The following is a 20580-nucleotide window of genomic DNA, read 5'->3' on the forward strand; positions in this document are numbered from 1 at the left end:
AAAACAAGAACCTAACCGAATCATGTATATTCATGAACTATATTTAGTTTTAAAGGTGATACTGGTAAGTTAACCTTGAAACTGTGGCTTTCCTCTACCAAAACAGACACGTTTATCAGCCTAAGCTTGTTTTAATAAGCACATGCCAACTATTGCAACAATTTACTTAAGCAACACACACACACACACACACACACACACACACACACACACACACACACACACACACACACACACACACACACACACACACACACACACACACAAGGGGGGGGGGGATCAGAGAGAGAGCGAGAGACAACGGTAGAGAGCCTCAACTGCACCATAACAATCTGCTGTCTGAGACTACAGTCCTTCAGACAACTTTTCAGAGCTCAGTCCGAAGTCCTGAGAACCGTACGGTCTTCCAGCGGGACCAGAGTGCTCTTGTAGCGGGACTAGAACTGCAGGTGACCCAGGGGACTGTGAGAACTGTGTTCTAGAACCACAGGGAAACCGGGACTAAAGTGTTGTTCCAACGGGACTACAGTGTTGTTCTTCTAGCGGGACAAGAGTTCCCGAGAACCGCGATGGGAGTCGAGCCGCCGCGGTAGACAGAGGAACAAGGTCGCGGGTTGTGCATGCTATGCGCAGAGGTCTACAACACGGTAGGTACTAGACCAGGAACTTGGAGAGGTCTCGAGTACGGACGGTACTAGACCAGGAACTCGGGGAGGACTAGAACAAGGACGGTACTGGTCCAGGGACTCGAGCAGGTCTGGAACACAGGAGTTAACGTAACCCGACAGGGACCGCAGGGACCAGACCGCTGCACTGTGTCGTGTCGCTGAGTGGAAGCACCGCAGTGTTTCTTGGTGCAGAGACCAGGAGAGAAAGTTAGAACCCTGACCAGAGGGAGAGACCAGCAGACATGAGACCGACTCCGAGTCCGACCAGGACCCTGCTGCGGGAGGTCCTGCTGGTTATCGTGTTCTCCTGCTGGTCCGACAGCAGTAAGTACAACCAGAGCCCCATGCTACCCGCAGGCTAACCTGCTAACTCACCTTGTTGGGACCCAGCCTCGGTCCTCTCCTCGCCAGGGCGGAGTAGGAGAAAAGTTTGACCTAGTACGTGTAAAGTGGTGGACGTTGTGATTTAAAGTCTGTCTTTAGTACCTGTAAAGAGGCGATGTTGTGATGTAAAGTTCGACCTAGTACGTGTAAAGATGTAGTCTTTCGTTGAAAGACGAATTTAGCACCTGGATAGAGGTGATGTTCAGTCTGACGTTGTAAGGGTAAAGAGGTAATATGGTAATGTAAATTCGACTTGGTAGGCTTATGCGTAAAGATAGCATTGGGATGTAACGTTCAATTTGACTTGGTATGTCTAAAGAGGTAGCATGGGATGCAAAGTCTGACTGAGTACGTTTTAAAGAGGTAGTATTTTAATGTAAAGTATGACTTGGTAAATGTAAAGAGATAACATTCGGATGTACAATTTCAATTCATACTTGACGTGTACAGCCCTGACTCAGTAGACCCTGCAGTAAAGTTTTACTCAATAGACTGGTGTACATTTAAATCAGTAGTATTGTAACATCACGTATTGTGTGTCAGTCTCGACGGGGGAGCAGACTGGTGGTGTAGTACAATTGAAAGGGTGGTATGGTAACATTAAGTATTGTGTGTCAGTCTCGTTGACGCGGGAGCAGGCCAGTGTGTTCCTGAGCCGCCCGAGGAGAGCCTACCAGGTGTTTGAGGAGACCAAGCAGGGCCACCTGGAGAGGGAGTGTGTGGAGGAGCGTTGCAGTAAGGAGGAGGCGCGGGAGGTGTTCGAGAACCAGCCAGAGACGGTTAGTAGGCTCTTATTGGAGATGGACTACTACTGCTACTGGTACCTCTGCTTTAGTCAGTACACTGATTTAAATTATTTGTAAGGTTATCAATTAGAAACCAACTTAAATTATACATTTATCAATTTAGAATAAGCACACATGGCTACTGACCTCTCTTTGTGTGTGTGTGTGTGTGTGTGTGTGTGTGTGTGTGTGTGTGTGTGTGTGTGTGTGTGTGTGTGTGTGTGTGTGTGTGTGTGTGTGTGTGGTCATTAGGGTCACTGAGTCCTATCCTCTCTGAGGGTGTATATTTCACTCCTTGGGATGGTCTGTAACCATGGCTACAGAAGCTAAATATTGAAATATTATTGTGGTGGATTGTTGCCACCGTTGGAAAGTGTCGAAGAGGAAATGTAATTAGCATCTAGGCGGCTAGCTTGGGGGAGAGGCAACACGACCACTATCCATCACTGCGTTTCAAAACACACACACACACACACACACACACACACTCACAGTCACAGTCACTCTCACGGTGCTGTCTATCACTGTTTCAAAATACACACACACACTCATGTACACTCACTCACTAACACTCATTCACACACACACACACACACACACACACACACACACACACACACACACACATACACATACACACACACACACACACACATAATTAAAATAAACACGTAATGTACGCAAAGTATATTTACTTCAATATTTAATATTTTCTGCTTGACAATCGGTAGCCATAACTTTTAAAGGTTGATGTGTCTAACATCTAAGTTCTTCCCTGGACTTACCTCAGTGTCCACTCCTACCACATCGCCAACGTTAGTCTGATAGCTTCCCTAAACCTAGCTCAGCGTCCACTCCTAGCTCTTCCTTAACGTTAGCGTTCTTACCTTCCCTGGAGAACTGCGAGTTATGGAAGGGTGAGGTATGGCTATGTTGAAATAAGTTGTGCGTTTGGGTGTGTATTTACAGTATATTGGTAGTATTTATGGTATTTTTCGTAATCTATTGGTTGTGTGTACAGTATATATAGTGTATCTGAAGTGTATTGCTACTAGGGTATACACTGTGTGTGTGTGTGTGTGTGTGTGTGTGTGTGTGTGTGTGTGTGTGTGTGTGTGTGTGTGTGTGTGTGTGTGTGTGTGTGTGTGTGTGTGTGTGTGTGTGTGTGTGTGTGTGTGTGTGTTTGTCTCTCTGTTCGCGTGCAGGAGAACTGCAGTCTCATTCATGAATTCATTATTCAACCTCTGACTCAACACTTTGCTGCAGCTCTGCAGAGGAGAGACTGAGGGTATCCCTGGTTACTGCTGGTTGCCCCTGACAACAAGCATCAACTTCCTGTTGTCTCTTAAACTTTCTGTCAAGAGCAGTTGCAACTTTCATACTTGAAAAACGAACCCTTGAAGCCAATTTATTATTATCTCTAGTAATAGTGAACCACATCAAGCAGTACTACGTGAAGGAAATAACCATATCAATTAGTGTACTATTTAAATAAATTGACCATATCAAGTAGTTTACTATATAAAGAAACACTCTGCAGCTCTAACACCACTCCTTGCCGCCTCTGGTTGCATAGTCACACCCATAAAACACAAGCACGGACTGTGTTGCATGGCGGTCCTGAGACAATATTCCCTACGTCTCACTCAACATGACTAAGAGTATTCACCAAGCCTCACTCTCATCATGGCTGAACTCTATTCACTACATCTCACCCTCCTGCTGTGTGCTGAGTTTGCAACACCTCTGAATCTCATCATGGCTGAACTCAGACAGTATCCAGTCTTGTGTGTGTGTGTGTGTGTGTGTGTGTGTGTGTGTGTGTGTGTGTGTGTGTGTGTGTGTGTGTGTGTGTGTGTGTGTGTGTGTGTGTGTGTGTGTGTGTGTGTGCCTGTGTGCGCCCACCTGCCTGCCTCCCAGACTTTATCAATTGGAAACCTAATGTAGTCTGAATGATGCTTATATTTATATTATGTTTCCCTCTGGTGTAGGACTACTTCTACCCAAAGTATTTAGGTAAGTCATCCTTCACTGGCCATCCGTTTATCTTTGGCTGTGAACAGGCAGAGGGGTATTAAACTGCTCTTATTCTTATTCCTGTCTAGCCTGCATGGAACAGTTTGGAGACTCAGAAAAGAAGAAACAGGACTTGGTCACCTGTGTGCACAGTAAGTCTCCCTCTCAACATGGATGTACTCAGTCAGCATTCACTACATCTCACTCTCTCACCATGGCTGTACACAATCAGGCTTTTTCTCTTTGGCACATCCACATTCCTTCTCCATGAAAACAGTAAAACCATCCATCCCTCCCCCATCTTTCCTCAAACCCTCCCTTCCTCCCGCTCTCTAGAAAACTAAACCCACGTTTCCCGTGGATCGGGAAATGACAGTACTCGATAGTCAGTACGTTCCTCTTCATGCTAGCTAGCCGAAGACAGTATTTATTCATGGGACTGCATATAGCCCCTAACATGTGCCGTATTTCGTGGAAATGTTCAGGAACATTCCCTTTATGGGTCATGTGTTAATGGGAACAGGGGTCGATATTGGGGAATTCCTTTGCCCATCTATTCCGGCATTGCTAAGCCATGTTTAAAAGGGTGCAGGACGGAAATAGCTAAGGATGAACAGTGAATATCACTAGCCGTGTCTGAGAGGTTATCCCAGTAATTTCCCGGGAACTGTTTGTGACGGAGTCTTATGGTTATAATCTGTGCTTGGCAAGCTACTAGTAGGTCTACAATGTACTGCCATCCACTGGCCAAAGAGCACATTAAACCCAAAATCAATTAATTGTGAGATGATTGTATTTGTTGCTTTCTGAATTTCTGTCGTGCGTCAAAGAGCATATGAAGTAGTGTATTGTGTAAAGGAATTCATCATGTCCAGTAGTGTACTATGTAAAGGAAATAAACGCTCAAACCCTACTACTTGTAGTGTTTAAGCCACTGGTTGCATAGTCACACCCCTAAAACACAAGCACACACTGTGTGTTGCATGGCAGCGTTGCATATTCACTACTACTCCCCCTCATCATGACTCAGTATTCACTACATGTCACTATAAATGATGACGCTGTGCTCAATATTCACTACCTCAGACTCTCATCGCGTGCGTGTCCTTCAATACCTTCTGACACACTTGGAGACTTTCACCTAGCTTCCCCTCCCTCTGCTGTTCTTCATCTGTGGTGTATTAATAGTTCTGGAGGCTGGGTTCCACTGCAGTATTTCTGTACCGCATCATACTTAGCCTAGCCACCTCCCTACAGCTAGCCTAGCTACTTCTCTACAACTAGCCTAGCAACTTCTCAAGAGCTAGCCTAGGCAATTCTCTATACTTAACGTAGCTACTTCTCCTAGCCTAGCAACTTCCCCAAAGCTAGAGCAGGTAACCCGACAGATGCTGTCCCTTATTATACGTTAGTAGGTAGGTCAGTAAGGTTTGTGTGTGTGTGCGTGTGTGTGTAGGTAGGGCAGTAAGGTGTGTGTGTGTGCAGGTAGATATGTAAAGTGTGTGTGTGTGTGTGTGTGTGTGTACAGGTAGTGCATTAAGGTGTGTGTGTGTGTGTGTGTGTCTGTGCAGGTAGGTGGGTATCGCCGCAGTCATGCCATGCGTCAGCAGGGGTGGGGGGGGGAGGGGGTGTGTGTCAGCAGGAGGTGTGTCTTTACGTCAGCAGGGAGTGAGTGTGTCTCTTAGCCACACCCCCTCTAGCCATCATGGGCACGCCCCCTGATGTGTAGGACAGCGTGTCTCTTTCTGCTGCATCAGGACCAGCCAGCTGCTCTCCCATTGGCTGAGCAGAATGACTTATGACTCAGCAACAGCAGAGAGCTGTGAGGGATAAAACTCATGTATCTCTCTCCCTTCCCCCCCCCCCCTCCCCTCAACCTGCCTACCAACTGAGATATAGTCATCATATCTGCTGTGGGATGAATCAAAAAATATAAAGCATATTGTCATTTATAACGCATAATAACCCCAAAGGATTACATGCAAATACACATTGTATACTACACCTCGAAACCCTCTCCTCGCCTTACCGCTGGTTTGTAAAGAGACCACAGACCTCTCTATCTCTCCTGTTTCAACTCCTTCCCTCCTCCTCCTTCTCCTCTCCTCCCACCCAAAAACTGCAGTGAAATAGAAAGTGGAAGAAACGGTTAATATATCTGAATTTACTTGAGTTTAAATCATCATACCATGACTAGAACATTTTCAATGTTAAAACATTGAATTACACCTCATTTTTACTTACATATTTGTATGAGAAATAAATGTGTGCAATAAATGTGATCTAGTTCCTGCTGTGAAGCATTAACCAGGACTGAACCCAACATTAGAGGTGACGGAAATGTTTATTGATTTCACATAAACAAAGCTCTGCCATTAACATGGGTATGAACTACTTTATATATTATATAAAGTAATACATACACATTAAAATAGCTATAGGGATAGATATAACTAAATATCTATCTATCTGTCTAGCAACACTATGTATATATTTATGTATACAAAATCATGTTTAACTACCTTCTGTCTGTAAGACCAGATAAATATGGTTCTACCACATGAACCAAAGGGATAAATGTGATATTTTTAGAACTTAGTATAATTTATTCTGGCATTCTGCACCAAATATTTTTTGACTTTAATCTCTATCATTCTCTATTTCTCTCCATTTCACTTCATCTTTTTTCTATTTCTATTCTCGTCTTTCTCTCTTTCTCTTTCTATTCTCCTCTTTCTCTCTTTCTATTCTCGTCTTTCTCTCTTTCTCTTTCTCTCTTTCGCCTCTGAACGTTAGGGAACATGTCTGGACGTGTCTTCTGCTCTGTTTAAATACTCAACCGACAGGGGGGGGGGGGGGGGGGGGGGTCTCCTATCCCCTTGGATCCTACCTTTTAGGATGTCTCCTAGGATTGTAATTTATCATGGGACATGCCCCCTGCGGTAGCTGTATGAGGCCTTGTCCTGTATAATGTCATGCCTGTGTCACACCAGAGTCAGCATGTTGTTAGCATGTTCCTGGAGGGAAGCATACTCGATAGTATGTTGTCATTTATTCTCTCTCTCTCTCTCTCTCTCTCTCTCTCTCTCTCTCTCTCTCTCTCTCTCTCTCTCTCTCTCTCTCTCTCTCTCTCTCTCTCTCTCTCTCTCTCTCTCTCTCTCTCTCTCTCTCTCTCTCTCTCTCTCTCTTTTTCCCCCCCCCCCCCTCCCTCAGATATCCCAGACCAGTGCTCTCCCTCCCCGTGCCACCCCAGGGGGTCGGTGCGATGTGAGGACCGGAAGGGAGACTTCCTGTGCCATTGCTTCACCGGCTGGACCGGAGCCCACTGTGATAAAGGTACGGTTGAGTGCCCTTCACGGCCACAGAAAAATGAGCAGTTGTTAAATTTTCCTTTTCCATTTTTCCTTCTTTCTTACTTTTTTAATACATGCTTTTGCAATTTTCTTTTATTGCTTTGAGAGGGAGGTCAGGTTAGGTGACCTTCAACAACATTAAGGGAGAGGGTGGGAAGGCTGGAGGCAGCGAGAGAGCGATAGCCAGGGAGGGAGAGTCATAGGTAGAGAGAGAGAGGGAGCCCACTTTATGTCAGCAGAATGCAGTGATTCTGCAGTGTCATTCGGAGTCATCTCAACCGTCCAATTGTGTGCCTCCAGCAGGCTAATGCACAAGGTCATCATTGACCTCAGGAAGGATAGCGTCTTAAAGCCTCAGCACTTCTACAGTGCTGTCCAGGGACAAACCATTGAACCAACCAACACAGCCATTGGTCCTGCACCATGGTTTAACGTGGTCAGGTGTGCGTCCTCTACTCGGGCTGTAACTGCCTCTTGTCCTCTAAAGGAGTATAACAAGGTCAGGTGTCTCTAAAGGGATAACTAGGTCAGGTGTCTCTAAAGGGATAACTAGGTCAGGTGTCTCTAAAGGGATAACTAGGTCAGGTGTCTCTAAAGGGATAACTAGGTCAGGTGTCTCTAAAGGGATAACTAGGTCAGGTGTCTCTAAAGGGATAACTAGGTCAGGTGTCTCTAAAGGGATAACTAGGTCAGTTGTCTCTGAAGGGATAACTGGGTCAGGTGTCTCTGAAGTGATAACTAGGTCAGGTGTCTCTAAAGGGATAACTAGGTCAGGTATCCTTTAACAGGGTTTAACTAGGTTAGGTGTCCTGTAAAGGGGTTTAACTAGGTCAGGTGTCCTGTAAAGGGGTAAGACTGGGTCAGGTGTCCTGTAGAGGGGTATAACTAGGTCAGGTGTCCTTTAACAGGGTATAACTATGTCAGGTGTCCTGTAAAGGGGTAAGACTGGGTCAGGTGTCCTGTAAAAATATATTAATGATTTAAAATCCATGAAAAATGAACCGGCCGCTAAATGTGGTAATTCACCAATAAGTATTGAGTATTCAACAAAACCGTGTGCACACACGCACACACACACACACACACACACACACACACACACACACACACACACACACACACACACACACACACACAGGGTATACACACACATCTGGAGTCTGTGAGGGAGCTCCAGCTGTGTTGTAGAAACTGGGTGACGGGGTCAACCTCTGAACATCTGTCCTGGTGTATCCTTATGGGAATCAGACTGAAATGGTGGTAGACCCTAAAACTAACCCTATTCGACCTACTGTAACCCTATCAAACTCACATCAATCTTATCAGACTAACCCTAACTATCCAACTTACCCTATCAGACTAACCATTCCCCTATGAGACTAGTCCTTTGAGACTAACCCTAACCCATCAGACCGACAGTCAGAATCAAATCGAGTATCCAACAAAGGCATGTATTTAATGGTGTCCTCTGAATGGATTGAACTGGGTGTGTTTCCTCCTAAAGGGTATAACTGGGTCAGGTGTGTGTCACAACACAACACAACAAACCCTGAATCTGACAGTGATTATGTGGTTGTTGCGGCTGTTGTGAGCGCGGTATTGATTCAGGTTGAACTAGTTTTCAAAAGAGATGGTCACACGGCTCTGTTTAGGTCAGGGTAGAGGAGGTCAGTGTGGAGGAGGTCAGGGGAGAGGAGGTCAAGGTAGAGGAGGTCAGGGTAGAGGAGGTCAGGGTGGAGGAGGTCAGGGTAGAGGTCAGTGGTGGAGGTCAGTGGTGGAGGTCAGGGTGGAGGGGGTCAGGGTTGAGGTCAGTTGTGGAGGTCAGGGTGGAGGAGGTCAGATCTGGTAAGAGGAGCTCCTAGTATTTGCAACAGTAAGAGTTTTTAATCCAGAAAGGTGAAAATTAGCTTAGTGTCTGAGAGTCTATGGTTGGTGTTCGCCAACCGTTTCCACAGTGACTCATCCTGGAAGCTTGGTAAACGGAAACAAACTGACTGAATAAATGTCTACACACACACACATACACACATGTACTCTTAAACACATGCACATATGCCATTCAAACTCTTACACACTTACCCACGCACACACAGAGACACGCATTCACGGCAAACACACATATACTACCATCTGCTAGAGTTAATAAATTAGTTTAACCAATTTGAGCTAACGGCTCTTGTAGAGCTAATGGCTAACAAAGCTAACCACTAAAAGGTCTAGCTCTTTACAGAGCTAACGGCTAAAACAAGTAATTGCTAACATAGCTAGCAACTAACAGCTAATGGAGCTTACAACTAAAAGAGCTGACAGCTCACAGAGCGGGTTGCTTACAGAGCTAACCATTAACATAGTTAACAGAGCTAAAGGCTAACAGTGGTAGCCAGAGCCAACTAATAACTATTTTTTCTCTCAGACGTCAACGAGTGTGCTGAGAAGAATGCCGGCTGTGAGCACGCGTGTAACAACACTTTGGGTAGTTACCACTGTTCCTGTCACCATGGTTACAAGCTGGTCAACCGCCACACCTGCCAAGGTATGCAAACCTGATGGACTATCTGGTATCTGTTAATATGATGTGTTGTTCATAAATAACCCTAAATGTTAGGATTCATTGTGTGTGTGTGTGTGTGTGTGTGTGTGTGTGTGTGTGTGTGTGTGTGTGTGTGTGTGTGTGTGTGTGTGTGTGTGTGTGTGTGTGTGTGTGTGTGTGTGTGTGTGTGTGTGTGTGTGTGTGTGTTTTTTAGACGTGGACGAGTGCGGGATCCCGGGGGTGTGTGGGACGGCTCAGTGTGTGAACATAGACGGGAGCTACGAGTGTTTCTGTGAGAGTGGCTACGAGTTCAACAACCAATCACTGAGCTGCGTGGGTGAGTGTACCGACACACACGCGCGCACGCACGCACGCCAGTGTTTCCCCTGGATTGTTTTCAGGCCTGGTGGTTCTCAACCATAACGTAAACAGACGAGTCGCCTGTAGAGTACACGGCTTACAGAGGATGACTTTAAGAAAGTGCATTTATTGCATACAAATGAATATGAACTTTGCAAAACATAGCGCATCATGAACACAGTAGAGCTGTCAATCTTCCTCTATTATCCCATTTGAATTTCATTCCTTTTTATTTTTAATATTCAAATTATATTTTAATTGTTAAAAATCTAAATAAGGCTGTCATTTATACTAAGTATGTACTTTTACACTGTTTACACAGGCTCATGCATTGCCAATGCCACTGTTAATGTACTGCCCACCAGATGGGCATTCTACCAATAAACACTTCTTTCTTGCCAAGTAATTAGGCAAGAAAGGATATTACGTTTACGCCATCTCTCGACTGTGTTGATATAATAATATAATATGATAATAGTAGCATTGTTGTCCTTGGTGATAGAGGGCACATACTCACAACCCTTACTATTATTATTCTTTACTGAATTTCCTTTTTTTAATCCTTTTTTTGGGGGGTTAGAAACACTGCAAACTATATATAGACATGCATATCTGGAGGGTGTGTGTGAGCTCCAGCTGTGTTGTTGAAACTGGGTGATGGGTCAACTTCTGAACACCTGTCCGGGTGTATTCATGTGGGAATAAGACTGTAAAACAGATGATGGTAGACCTCTAACCGTATTCAACTAACCTTACCCTTATCAGACTAACCCTGTCAAACTCACCCCACCACTATCATGCTAACCTTATTAGACTAACCCTAACACTATCAGACCAACCCTATTCGTCTCAACCTACCCCGAACAGATTAACCCTGTCATACTAACCCTATCAGAATGTTTTTAAAATATTGGTATTTCGAACAAGTAAAGAATAATAAGCAATAATAAACAAAATTAAATTATGAAACAAGTGGTTACAATTAAGTTATATTTGCAAACTGTATAACACTTGCTTTACCTGTTGCTTTACCTGTTAAATCAGAATGTTTACTGCTATAAGGACAGTATGAAAGAGAGGAGTCTATTTAATGTCATTATAAAAACTCCTCGTCTCATACTAACGGAGAACTAGCGAGCGAGAGAGAGAGACTGCTCCCCACAGACAGCTGCTGGTTCCTGGGGAAAAACCCTGTCCCTGAACCTCCAGGACCCTACCTCTCCCTAGCCTATTAAGCACATCCTGTACACTCAGGGAACACTTAGTCTTGTGTTCTAAAGAAAGAAACCGTCTCTCAGGCAAGAGGGTCAAACATGAGAAGCTGCTTCAGACTCATCGGAGGATAAACATAGGGAGTCTACTCTCAGTCCTTAAAGAGAATATAGTATATTAAGTGGAATACTATGAACGATATTGCCCCCTAGTATAATCGTGAGGCCAGATATATCTGTCTGCGTGTGTGAAGTCTAAACGGTAGTTAAGAGCATCTTATTACTGTTAGGTGTATTTACTAAGCGGACGTTTGTGCATTTCTCTGAGCAGCCATTGTGACCTTAATAACGTAAATAATGGCCCGCTAACATCAAACTCTACTAGGACTGAACATAAACATGAGAACCTCGGTTGATAGAAGTCATGCTGCCATCCTCCCTCCCATAATAATAAAAATCTGGGAATAAACTAATATACTCGCGCTACCATTAACTGTTTTCCTTCTCTGTTTATCCATTCTCCAGAATAGTGTGGGTATGTTTTGATATAAACTCTTATCTTTTTACGGTATACAAACCACCTCTTCAGGCGTCCAGACATTCTGAAAAAAAAGAGCTTGTTTGCAAACAGAAAGATCCCTCAAGAAGCATTGGCCCGTGAGGATAAACAGTCGCAATTACAAATACGACATCAGCTGAGTCTTGTGATTGGTTTGCTCGCGCTACGGGAAAGCTTCTTGCATTAGATGGACAAAACATTTTACGCACCTCTCTTGAATGGGGCCTCTTTCATTCACATTACGGAAATGTTGCTAGGTCTTGAGCCGGCAGAAGGCCGGTGTAGAATTCCCGGAATATCGATCCCTGTTCCCATTCACACCTGATCCCATTCAGGAAATCTTCCGGAACTTGGATACTAGACACTTTAGACACACTAGATACTTAGCCTTTAACTGGTACTTAACTAATTGATACCCTACTACTGATTAACTGATGAAACTACCCTGAATCAAATACACCAATATATTTAATCATACTGTATATACCTTACTGTGTGTGTGTGTGTGTGTGTGTGTGTGTGTGTGTGTGTGTGTGTGTGTGTGTGTGTGTGTGTGTGTGTGTGTGTGTGTGTGTGTGTGTGTGTGTGTGTGTGTGTGTGTGCAGACGTGGATGAGTGTCTGCAGGGTGTGTGCGTAGAGCAGTGTCTCAACACTCCCGGTAGTTTCCGCTGCTTCTGTGACGGTCGTCAAGGCAGGAAGCTCAGCCAAGACCTCCGCAGCTGCAAGGTGAAATACGACTCCTTTTACTCCTTCCTTACACCTCCTTTTACTCCTCCTACTCTTCCTTCTACTCCTCTCACCCCTCATTCTACTCTTACCCTTACTTTTCCTTTCAATTTAGTTTGACGTTGTCTGGATTTCCTTCCAGGCGCGTCCCCTGACCACATTGATGTTAAGACCTCCATGTTGGTTCTCCTGTGTGTTTCTGCAGCGCATCACGCCCTGTTTGTCGCCGGTTCTGGAGAGGAACAGTCGCTCGCTCTACCTCGGACGCATGTTCAGCGCCGTCCCCGTCGTCCGGCTGCGCTTCCGACGCCGCGTCCAGACGGGGTACAGGAACCTCCTGACGTCTAGATCCTAACACCAATACATACCTCACATGTAGAAGTACTAGAACCTCATCATATCTAGACAAAAAACCTAACATGTAGACGTACTAGAACCTAGGGCTGCTCGATTATGGGAAAAATCATAATCACGATTATTTTGGTCAATATTGATATCACGATTATTCAAACGATTATTTTTGAGTTTGAAAACATGCATTTATTGACACAATCAATTATGACATAGAAACATGCTCTCACACTCCCCCCTCATTGAGGCAGGGGAAGTGCTTGCCTCCAGTCTCTTTCACAGCCGTTTTTATGTAAGGTCAGGCTCAGCCATTCTAAATAGGTTCTACACATACGTGAAATAATACATTCCCTATTTAATGTCTAGAGAACAACGGTCCCAGCATTTCTCCATAGCAAAGTTAAAAGTCACAAAGCCATAACAAACACATGGCTAATAAAAATCATATTGTTGTTAAACAGAGATGCATATACAAGATGTACTTGGCAGTTCTGCCTTAAAGAACTCTTAGTTAAAGTCTGCTATAGGAGCTTGTTATCGTTCATCAAACTGTAACGTTACTGAAACTTTAATATTCCACACGGTAGGTCTACTCCAACATGTCTGTCAACAGTCGATGCTGCTGATTGGTGGTTCACTGGCATGTCCCGCCTCCTGCCAACGGCATACTTCCTGATGCAGCACGCCTGTTAGATTGTATTCCCTCTCGCCGCGTTGAATGCTTTCGCATGCGCGTCTCTTTCATAAACTTTCATAAACTCTCTAGGCCTGCTGTAAAAAGGAAAATGTCAAATGAATCGTTTCAACTCGATTATACGAGTTTGGAGATCGTTTAACCCCAAAATCGATATTGCGATCGAAATTCGATTAATTGCACAGCCCTAGTACCTCATCATATCTAGACAAAGAACTTAACATGTAGACTTACTAGAACCTCCTAAAACCTAGAGATACTAGAACCTATCATGTAGACGTACTAGAACCTATCATGTAGACGTACTAGAACCTCCTAACACCTAGAGATACAAGAACCTATCATGTAGACGTACTAGAATCTCCTAACACCTAGAGATACAAGAACCTATCATGTAGACGTACTAGAATCTCCTTACACCTAGAGATACAAGAACCTATCATGTAGACGTACTAGAATCTCCTAACACCTAGAGATACAAGAACCTATCATGCAGACGTACTAGAACCTAACATGTAGACTTACTAGAACCTCCTAAAAACTAGAGATACAAGAACCTATCATGTAGACGTACTAGACCAATCATGTAGACGTACTAGACCAATCATGTAGATGTACTAGATCCTATCATACTAGAACCTAACATGTAGACTTACTAGAACCTCCTAACACCTAGAGATACGGGAACCACCTTACATCCAGACATGCTATAACCTATTCCCTCCTTTGTCCTCTCTACAGGTTCTCCGCTGAGTTTGACCTGCGAACTTACGACCCTGAAGGTGTGATCTTTTTTGCGGGGGGTCACCATAACAGCTCCTGGATCGTCCTAGCGATGCATCATGGGAAGTTGGAGCTGCAGTTGAAGTACGCGGCGGTCAGCCGGGTGACGAGCACTGGGCCGCTGGTCAACGACGGGCAGTGGAGGAAGGTCGGGAGGATATATATTTATACAGAATATGTTCACAATTATTTGAGTGAATTATTTCTAAAAAATGTTCATGGCCAGAGCCTGTTGGTTATGATTGACAGGAAGGATGACCAACCAGAAGAGAGTTTTAATAACACTGTTTATATTGTGTATATACATTCATATTAATACCACATCTATTTGATTTTTATGATGTAGATCTCTGTGGAGGAGCAGGGGCGGAGCCTGGTGATAAAGATAGACCGGGAGGCGGTGATGAAGATTGCGGTGAACGGAGATCTGTTCACTCTGAGGAAGGGCGTTCATGAGCTCAACCTGACCGTAGGGGGCGTGCCCTTCAGGGAGGAGGGCCTCCTCAGCCAGGTGTGTGTGTGTGTGTGTGTGTGTGTGTGTGTGTGTGTGTGTGTGTGTGTGTGTGTGTGTGTGTGTGTGTGTGTGTGTGTGTGTGTGTGTGTGTGTGTGTGTGTGTGTGTGTGTGTGTGTGTGTGGGTTGCGTGTGCGTGTGCGTGTTTTGTGCATACATATCATGTGTATATTTATTTATTGTGCGTGTGTGTAATAACTTGGGTATATGTATATATTTGGTGTGTCTAGGTGAACCCCCGTCTGGACGGCTGTATGAAGGACTGGCGTTGGCTGACGGGTGAAGACACCTCCATCCAGGAGACCATCAGCTCTAATGAGAACATGCAGTGTTTCGGCTCCGAACACCCGGGATCCTTCTACCCCGGCCTGGGCTTCTCCCTCTTCAACATCTCCTATGGTACTACCGCTTACACTTCACATTTAACACGTTTAACACACGTGTCCCCTTTTACACATTATCCCATTTGCCAAATGTATCACATTTAACACATACAACTTAAATTAAACAAATACCCATCTACAATAAACTGTTGGGAGTTTAGAAAAATCGTAGGATTGCACACCTGTTTTCTCGAAAAGATTAGTCTTATTCTAGTAACAGTTACAACTGACCAGGGGTCTCATTTATAAAACTGTGCGTAGGATCGTTGCTAAAAGTGTACGTACGCCCAAAAGCCAAGTTTTGCGTGCGCCAAAAAATATTCAGACTTATAAAACCCTGCGTACGCACACCGTACGCAATCTTTGCTTTATAAATCACAGAGTGACTACAAGTGTGCGCAGCTGAATCAGCTTCACGTTCCGCCCTGTACACGCCCCTTTTCAACCATAAATGGTCAATGCAAATGACCTCATGAATGCGATCTGCATATAAAACAGACTCGGATGCAAGTATTATGTCTTGTCGGAAACAATGGCAGAAGTACTGAGAAAAGCAAAAAAGCGAAGGTTGAAGTGGAGACACTTGTGGGTGAGATGGAGGCCCGAAAAGTAGTTTTGTTCGGCGGTCACGGGATTGGGATCGCATACAACAAAAAGCAGAGTGAGTGGCAACATGTTGCTGCAGCAGTGAACTCTGTCAGTAGCACGGAGCGCACAGTCCCAGAATTAAAAAATAAGTGGTCTGACATAAAGGTAGATATTTTTATGTACCAAGAAATCGTTATGGTCCCTAAAGACCCTCTCCCTCCGAATCCTGCCATTTGCATGGTCCGCCAGAAGTGCCATATGGTGCAGCATTACCACGGCGCTCACCTCTGTATTTATAGGGTTACGGTAATAAGACTGAACGAGAACACCTTGGATAATCAGTTTGTAATCACCCACGTAAAATGTTCTTGAACATAACCCCTTTTTAATGCCTGATTTGTCATGAAAAGCATCAAGAGTAACGGACAACGATTGTGATGAGGAGTGTGGCTTGGTTTTCCCACACTTGGTATTTAATTGACATTTGATTATGTGTTAACAGTGTCACATAAAAATATTATGTTATTGACACATGTTGGACAGATGCTTTATTCCATGCAGTCGCGCCGTCAGTGGACAGTATGGAGTGACGGGATTAATTATAGAGAATTTATTTTTCTTTTTATTCTAAGGAGATGTTTCTGGAGTTATAACTGAGAAATAACGCAGTTGACTTAAATTATTCTTATTACATCGATTTAACGCATGATACGGGTTGAAATAAAATGTATGAAGTGCGATGATAAAACATAATCGTTCTCCTCACTCTACAATTCTTCTGTCTGACATCAGTTCACCACCACACCATCTGTGTCGCCAATTCTCCTTTTCCTCCAAACCATGCGTACGCATGGGTCAGAGTTTGCTTAGGGCTGCGCACATTCTCCCGTCAAGTTGGTTTTTTATAGATCACAACCTTGGCGTGGAAAGTCACGTACGCCAATTTCAGCCCCGTTTTGTGCGTACGCAACGGTTATAAATGAGACCCCAGCTCAGTATCTGCCACTTGTAATGAGTCTTTGTACGACCTCAGCATAACACTGAAGTGCTAGAATACAGCTGGTATTTCGCACACTGAATCGATCACGTTTAACGTGTGCTCCACATCACATTTATCGTATTCAGTAACCCCTCTCGCCTCTTCATAAACCAGTCTCTTCTTTCTCCTTCTCCTCTCCTCTCCTCTCCTCCAGACTACCAGAACCTGAGTGTGGACCTCGCTGTGCGTCCGACCTCGGCGATGGGAGTGATGTTCGCCCTTGTCCACCAGGACAGCGTTCCCTTCTCTGTCTCCCTGGCCGACTACCACCCTGCCATGGACGAGTGGAGAGACGTAGGTTCCCGGAGTGTTCTGTTCACAATAACAGGGTAGTCGTGGTAGTTCTCTGTTCTAGTCAGAGCACTGGGTGGGAGTTGGTGATGATTGAAGCAAAAACCTTGCATTCAAACATCCTCCCCTGTCGTAATATAATCATTTGGGTAACAGGTTTATGATAAAACATGTTGTTTTTCAGTTTATTCTGGTGTCCGTGGGCAACACGGTGGTGGCCAGTGCGCCCGCCCAGCTTTGTGACGGTGAGGGTCATGTGATCCGAGTGGTCGTCACGGGCAACCAGACGTTGCTCTGGGTGGATGGTCAGCTTGGTCGCAGCGAGGAGACACAAGAGCCAGTCGACCTACAGTCCCCCTCCAGCACCTTTATAGGAGGGCTACCAGGTAACTCGCTTGTAAAGACTTGCATGTGTAGAATATTAGCTTATTCACCCGTAGAGAGGACCAGGTAACTACCTGTAGAGAGGACCAGATAACTCACCTGTATAGAGGGCCAGGTAACTCACCTGTATAGAGGACTAATTAACTCACCTGTATAGAGGACTAATTAACTCACCTGTATACAGGACTAATTAACTCACCTGTATACAGGACTAATTAACTCACCTGTTTAGAGGACCAGGTAACGGGGTGCAGACTGTTTGGACTCACTAGATGATCCCGCTCCATACGGAGTGTTTTCCACTGACCAGATGTGTTTCCTCCAGATGTTCCCCTGGTGTCGACTCCGGTCACAGCGCCCTACAGCGGCTGTCTGGAGGTCACGGTGAACGGCGAGACGCTCGATCTGGACCGAGCCGTCCATAAACACAACGACATCCGCTCCCACTCCTGCCCCCTACTGGGCGCACACCAATGACCCCCACCCTGCCCCCGGTACATCGCCCCCACCCCACCTCGATGTACAGGACACTAGAGAATGACTCGGAGATGAATTCTGAAGTTGGAGAAATTGGCGGGAAAACGTCTGATGAAAAGCGAAGATCAGCTGGTCCAGTTCCTGCTGCAGCACTGGCCCCCCCCCCCCCCCCCCCCGATACTCATGGTGACTAGATCCCTGTTAACTACTAGTTCACTGATTTAAAAGTAAACTATTTAGTTTGCTAGTTACCAGTGAACTAATAGTAGTTCTTAGTTAACATTTCTTCTAGTTAACTAGTAGGTCACTAGTCAACGGTAACTCAGAAGCTTGCCGATGAAAGGTGAACTACTGGTTAGCTAGATAACAGTGAGCAAATGTCCTGCTCCCCAAAAACCGCTGCACAGGACGATGGGATATGTGCTGTTTGAGTTGCCTGGTTAGCGGTTAGAATTAGCTACTACCATTGCCTGGTTCGCAGCTACCATAAGCTACCAGCATTAGCTGCTGGTGCAGTCTCTGCTGGAGAACTTTGTTGCACACGGAAGCAGACCGACATTAATATTGTGTCCGTCTGCTGCCTCAAAACCTGAACCTTGTGCCTACCAAGCTATGCCCTTACCTGGGCCAGGGGGCGTGGCTTCATCCAGGTGACCAGGGCCAGCACTACTCGGCCCCGCCTCTCCCTCAACCAACCAATCACATCTAGACACCCGCTACAGGAAGAGCCAATCACAAGCTGGACACAAGGCCATCTTCCGCAGCTAGGGTTAGCCTAGCTAGGGATAGCTACTGAGTAACGACAGTGTAAAATACTGATCTGTGTATATACTATATGGTGCAAACCAAACCAAACACTACCTGCTGCACATGGTCCTACTACACCTTTCTGTTATTCAAGGTCTTAGTATCTCTACACAAACACAAACATTATTGATCATCAATGAAAAGTCTTGAAAGTTATTATAATTTCTGCTTTTTTTTTTTTGTTCCTCTTTTCTTGAGAGCAACTGTGTAGTTTAAAATTTAACAGTTATGTTAATACCGGTTAAACATGACCATGTATGTTAAACTGTTATGTTAGTATCCGTATATCAAACTGTTATGTTGAGTTGTTGGAGCAGAATGTCTGAGAATGCTAATGGACTCCAGCCATCTAAAGAGAGAATGTATTACACACTGCGTCATTTTTTTATATGTTGTATATTGACCTTGTTTTACTTTTTCATTTTACTTCTTTGTAACTGCCAGTTTTCTGTGTGGAGAGAATCCCATTCTGATCTCTTCCCTGACAAGTGGAAATCCATCTGAAAATAAAGGAATTGGTACTACGAGAAGAGTTGATTTTTTTTGTGTCTTCCTCTTAACTGATGGTGGCGACCCTAAGCTGAACAGCTGCTCCAGAACATCTGAAGCCCCCAAACCTCATTAAACTGCTAAAATAATAGCCCGGCCGGCCAGAATATTAAATATTAAGTTGATATTTTGCCACAAGTGTGGATGGGCCCATTAGGGAATTGGGGGAAAGCAGTGGCTCCGCCCGCTTCATATTTTAGGTTGAATTAAATATAAATTGTTAGATTTTGCCTTGCTAAGCAATATTGTATATATTCTAATGTAAAATATCCAAATATAATGCAAAATAAATCATGCACTATATAATACACAATATCATAATAAGTACTGTATATTGTATGCAAAAATATACTATGTTAGGTCAGTAGCTTCTTTGGCATGGTGCTTGCTACAGCCTTTCTTGTACTTGTTTCTTGTACTTGCTTCCAGTTTCCTTTGTCACTACCAGTGGCGGCTGGCGATCAAACATGTTGGTGGGGCACAGAAATAGACAGGGGGTCTGAGGTTCCCCCCCCCCCCCCCCCCCCCCCCCCAATAATTTTTTTTGAATTTAATAGATTTGATTTCCTGTATTCTGGTGCGTTTTGGGGATGGCCACTACCTATTTACCTACTTTTCATTCAGATTCAAAGCCTACATCCTGACTTGCAAGGCCTGGACAAGCACTGCATATACAGACCTACTTCATGGCCATTCCACCAGCCATTGCTATTTGACCCATTGTTATTCTGATATTGAGACAAATCATGATCACTGTCCTATAGCGTCCATTTTTTGTGAGTCTCAATGTCTACTTAAAATGCAGTTAGAAATATGGGACAGTTGCTTCATTTTGTTTATATGCTACAGGCCGAAAGACTAAATTAATATGTAACTTACTTGCTCTTTTTAAGTATAACATTGCTTGGGGAGTCCAATTCCTCCACTGAAAAGGGTGGAAAGGGCTTACAACTCTGTTAGTTAGCGATCTAGCGTTCTTATTGGTCGTCATGAAAAAAAACATAAGGGGTAACACTGTTGTTTTTTGTTGGTCGTCATGAAAAAAAAAAAGGGGTAACACTGTCGAAATTTCTCAAATAAAACATAGGGGGTAACACTGTTGTTTTTCTTTTGTCGTCATGAAAAAAAA

The 20580-nt window shown here is 44.4% G+C and overlaps 1 protein-coding gene across 1 annotated transcript; it reads left to right on the forward strand.

Moving 5' to 3' along the window:
• The first annotated feature begins 284 nt into the window (after window positions 1-284).
• Window positions 285-19432, forward strand: gas6 (growth arrest-specific 6). The gene is made up of 15 exons (XM_056607885.1): window positions 285-992; window positions 1671-1831; window positions 3829-3853; window positions 3943-4005; window positions 7067-7189; window positions 9620-9739; window positions 9951-10073; window positions 12472-12593; window positions 12799-12917; window positions 14380-14569; window positions 14768-14932; window positions 15164-15332; window positions 17098-17237; window positions 17419-17620; window positions 17944-19432. The coding sequence occupies exons 1-15, from the start codon at window positions 911-913 to the stop codon at window positions 18093-18095; spliced, it is 1956 nt and encodes a 651-aa protein (XP_056463860.1). The 5' UTR covers window positions 285-910; the 3' UTR covers window positions 18096-19432.
• The last annotated feature ends 1148 nt before the right edge of the window (window positions 19433-20580 follow it).

Source organism: Gadus chalcogrammus, chromosome 14 (assembly GCF_026213295.1).
Source record: "Gadus chalcogrammus isolate NIFS_2021 chromosome 14, NIFS_Gcha_1.0, whole genome shotgun sequence".
Lineage (NCBI taxonomy): Eukaryota > Metazoa > Chordata > Actinopteri > Gadiformes > Gadidae > Gadus > Gadus chalcogrammus.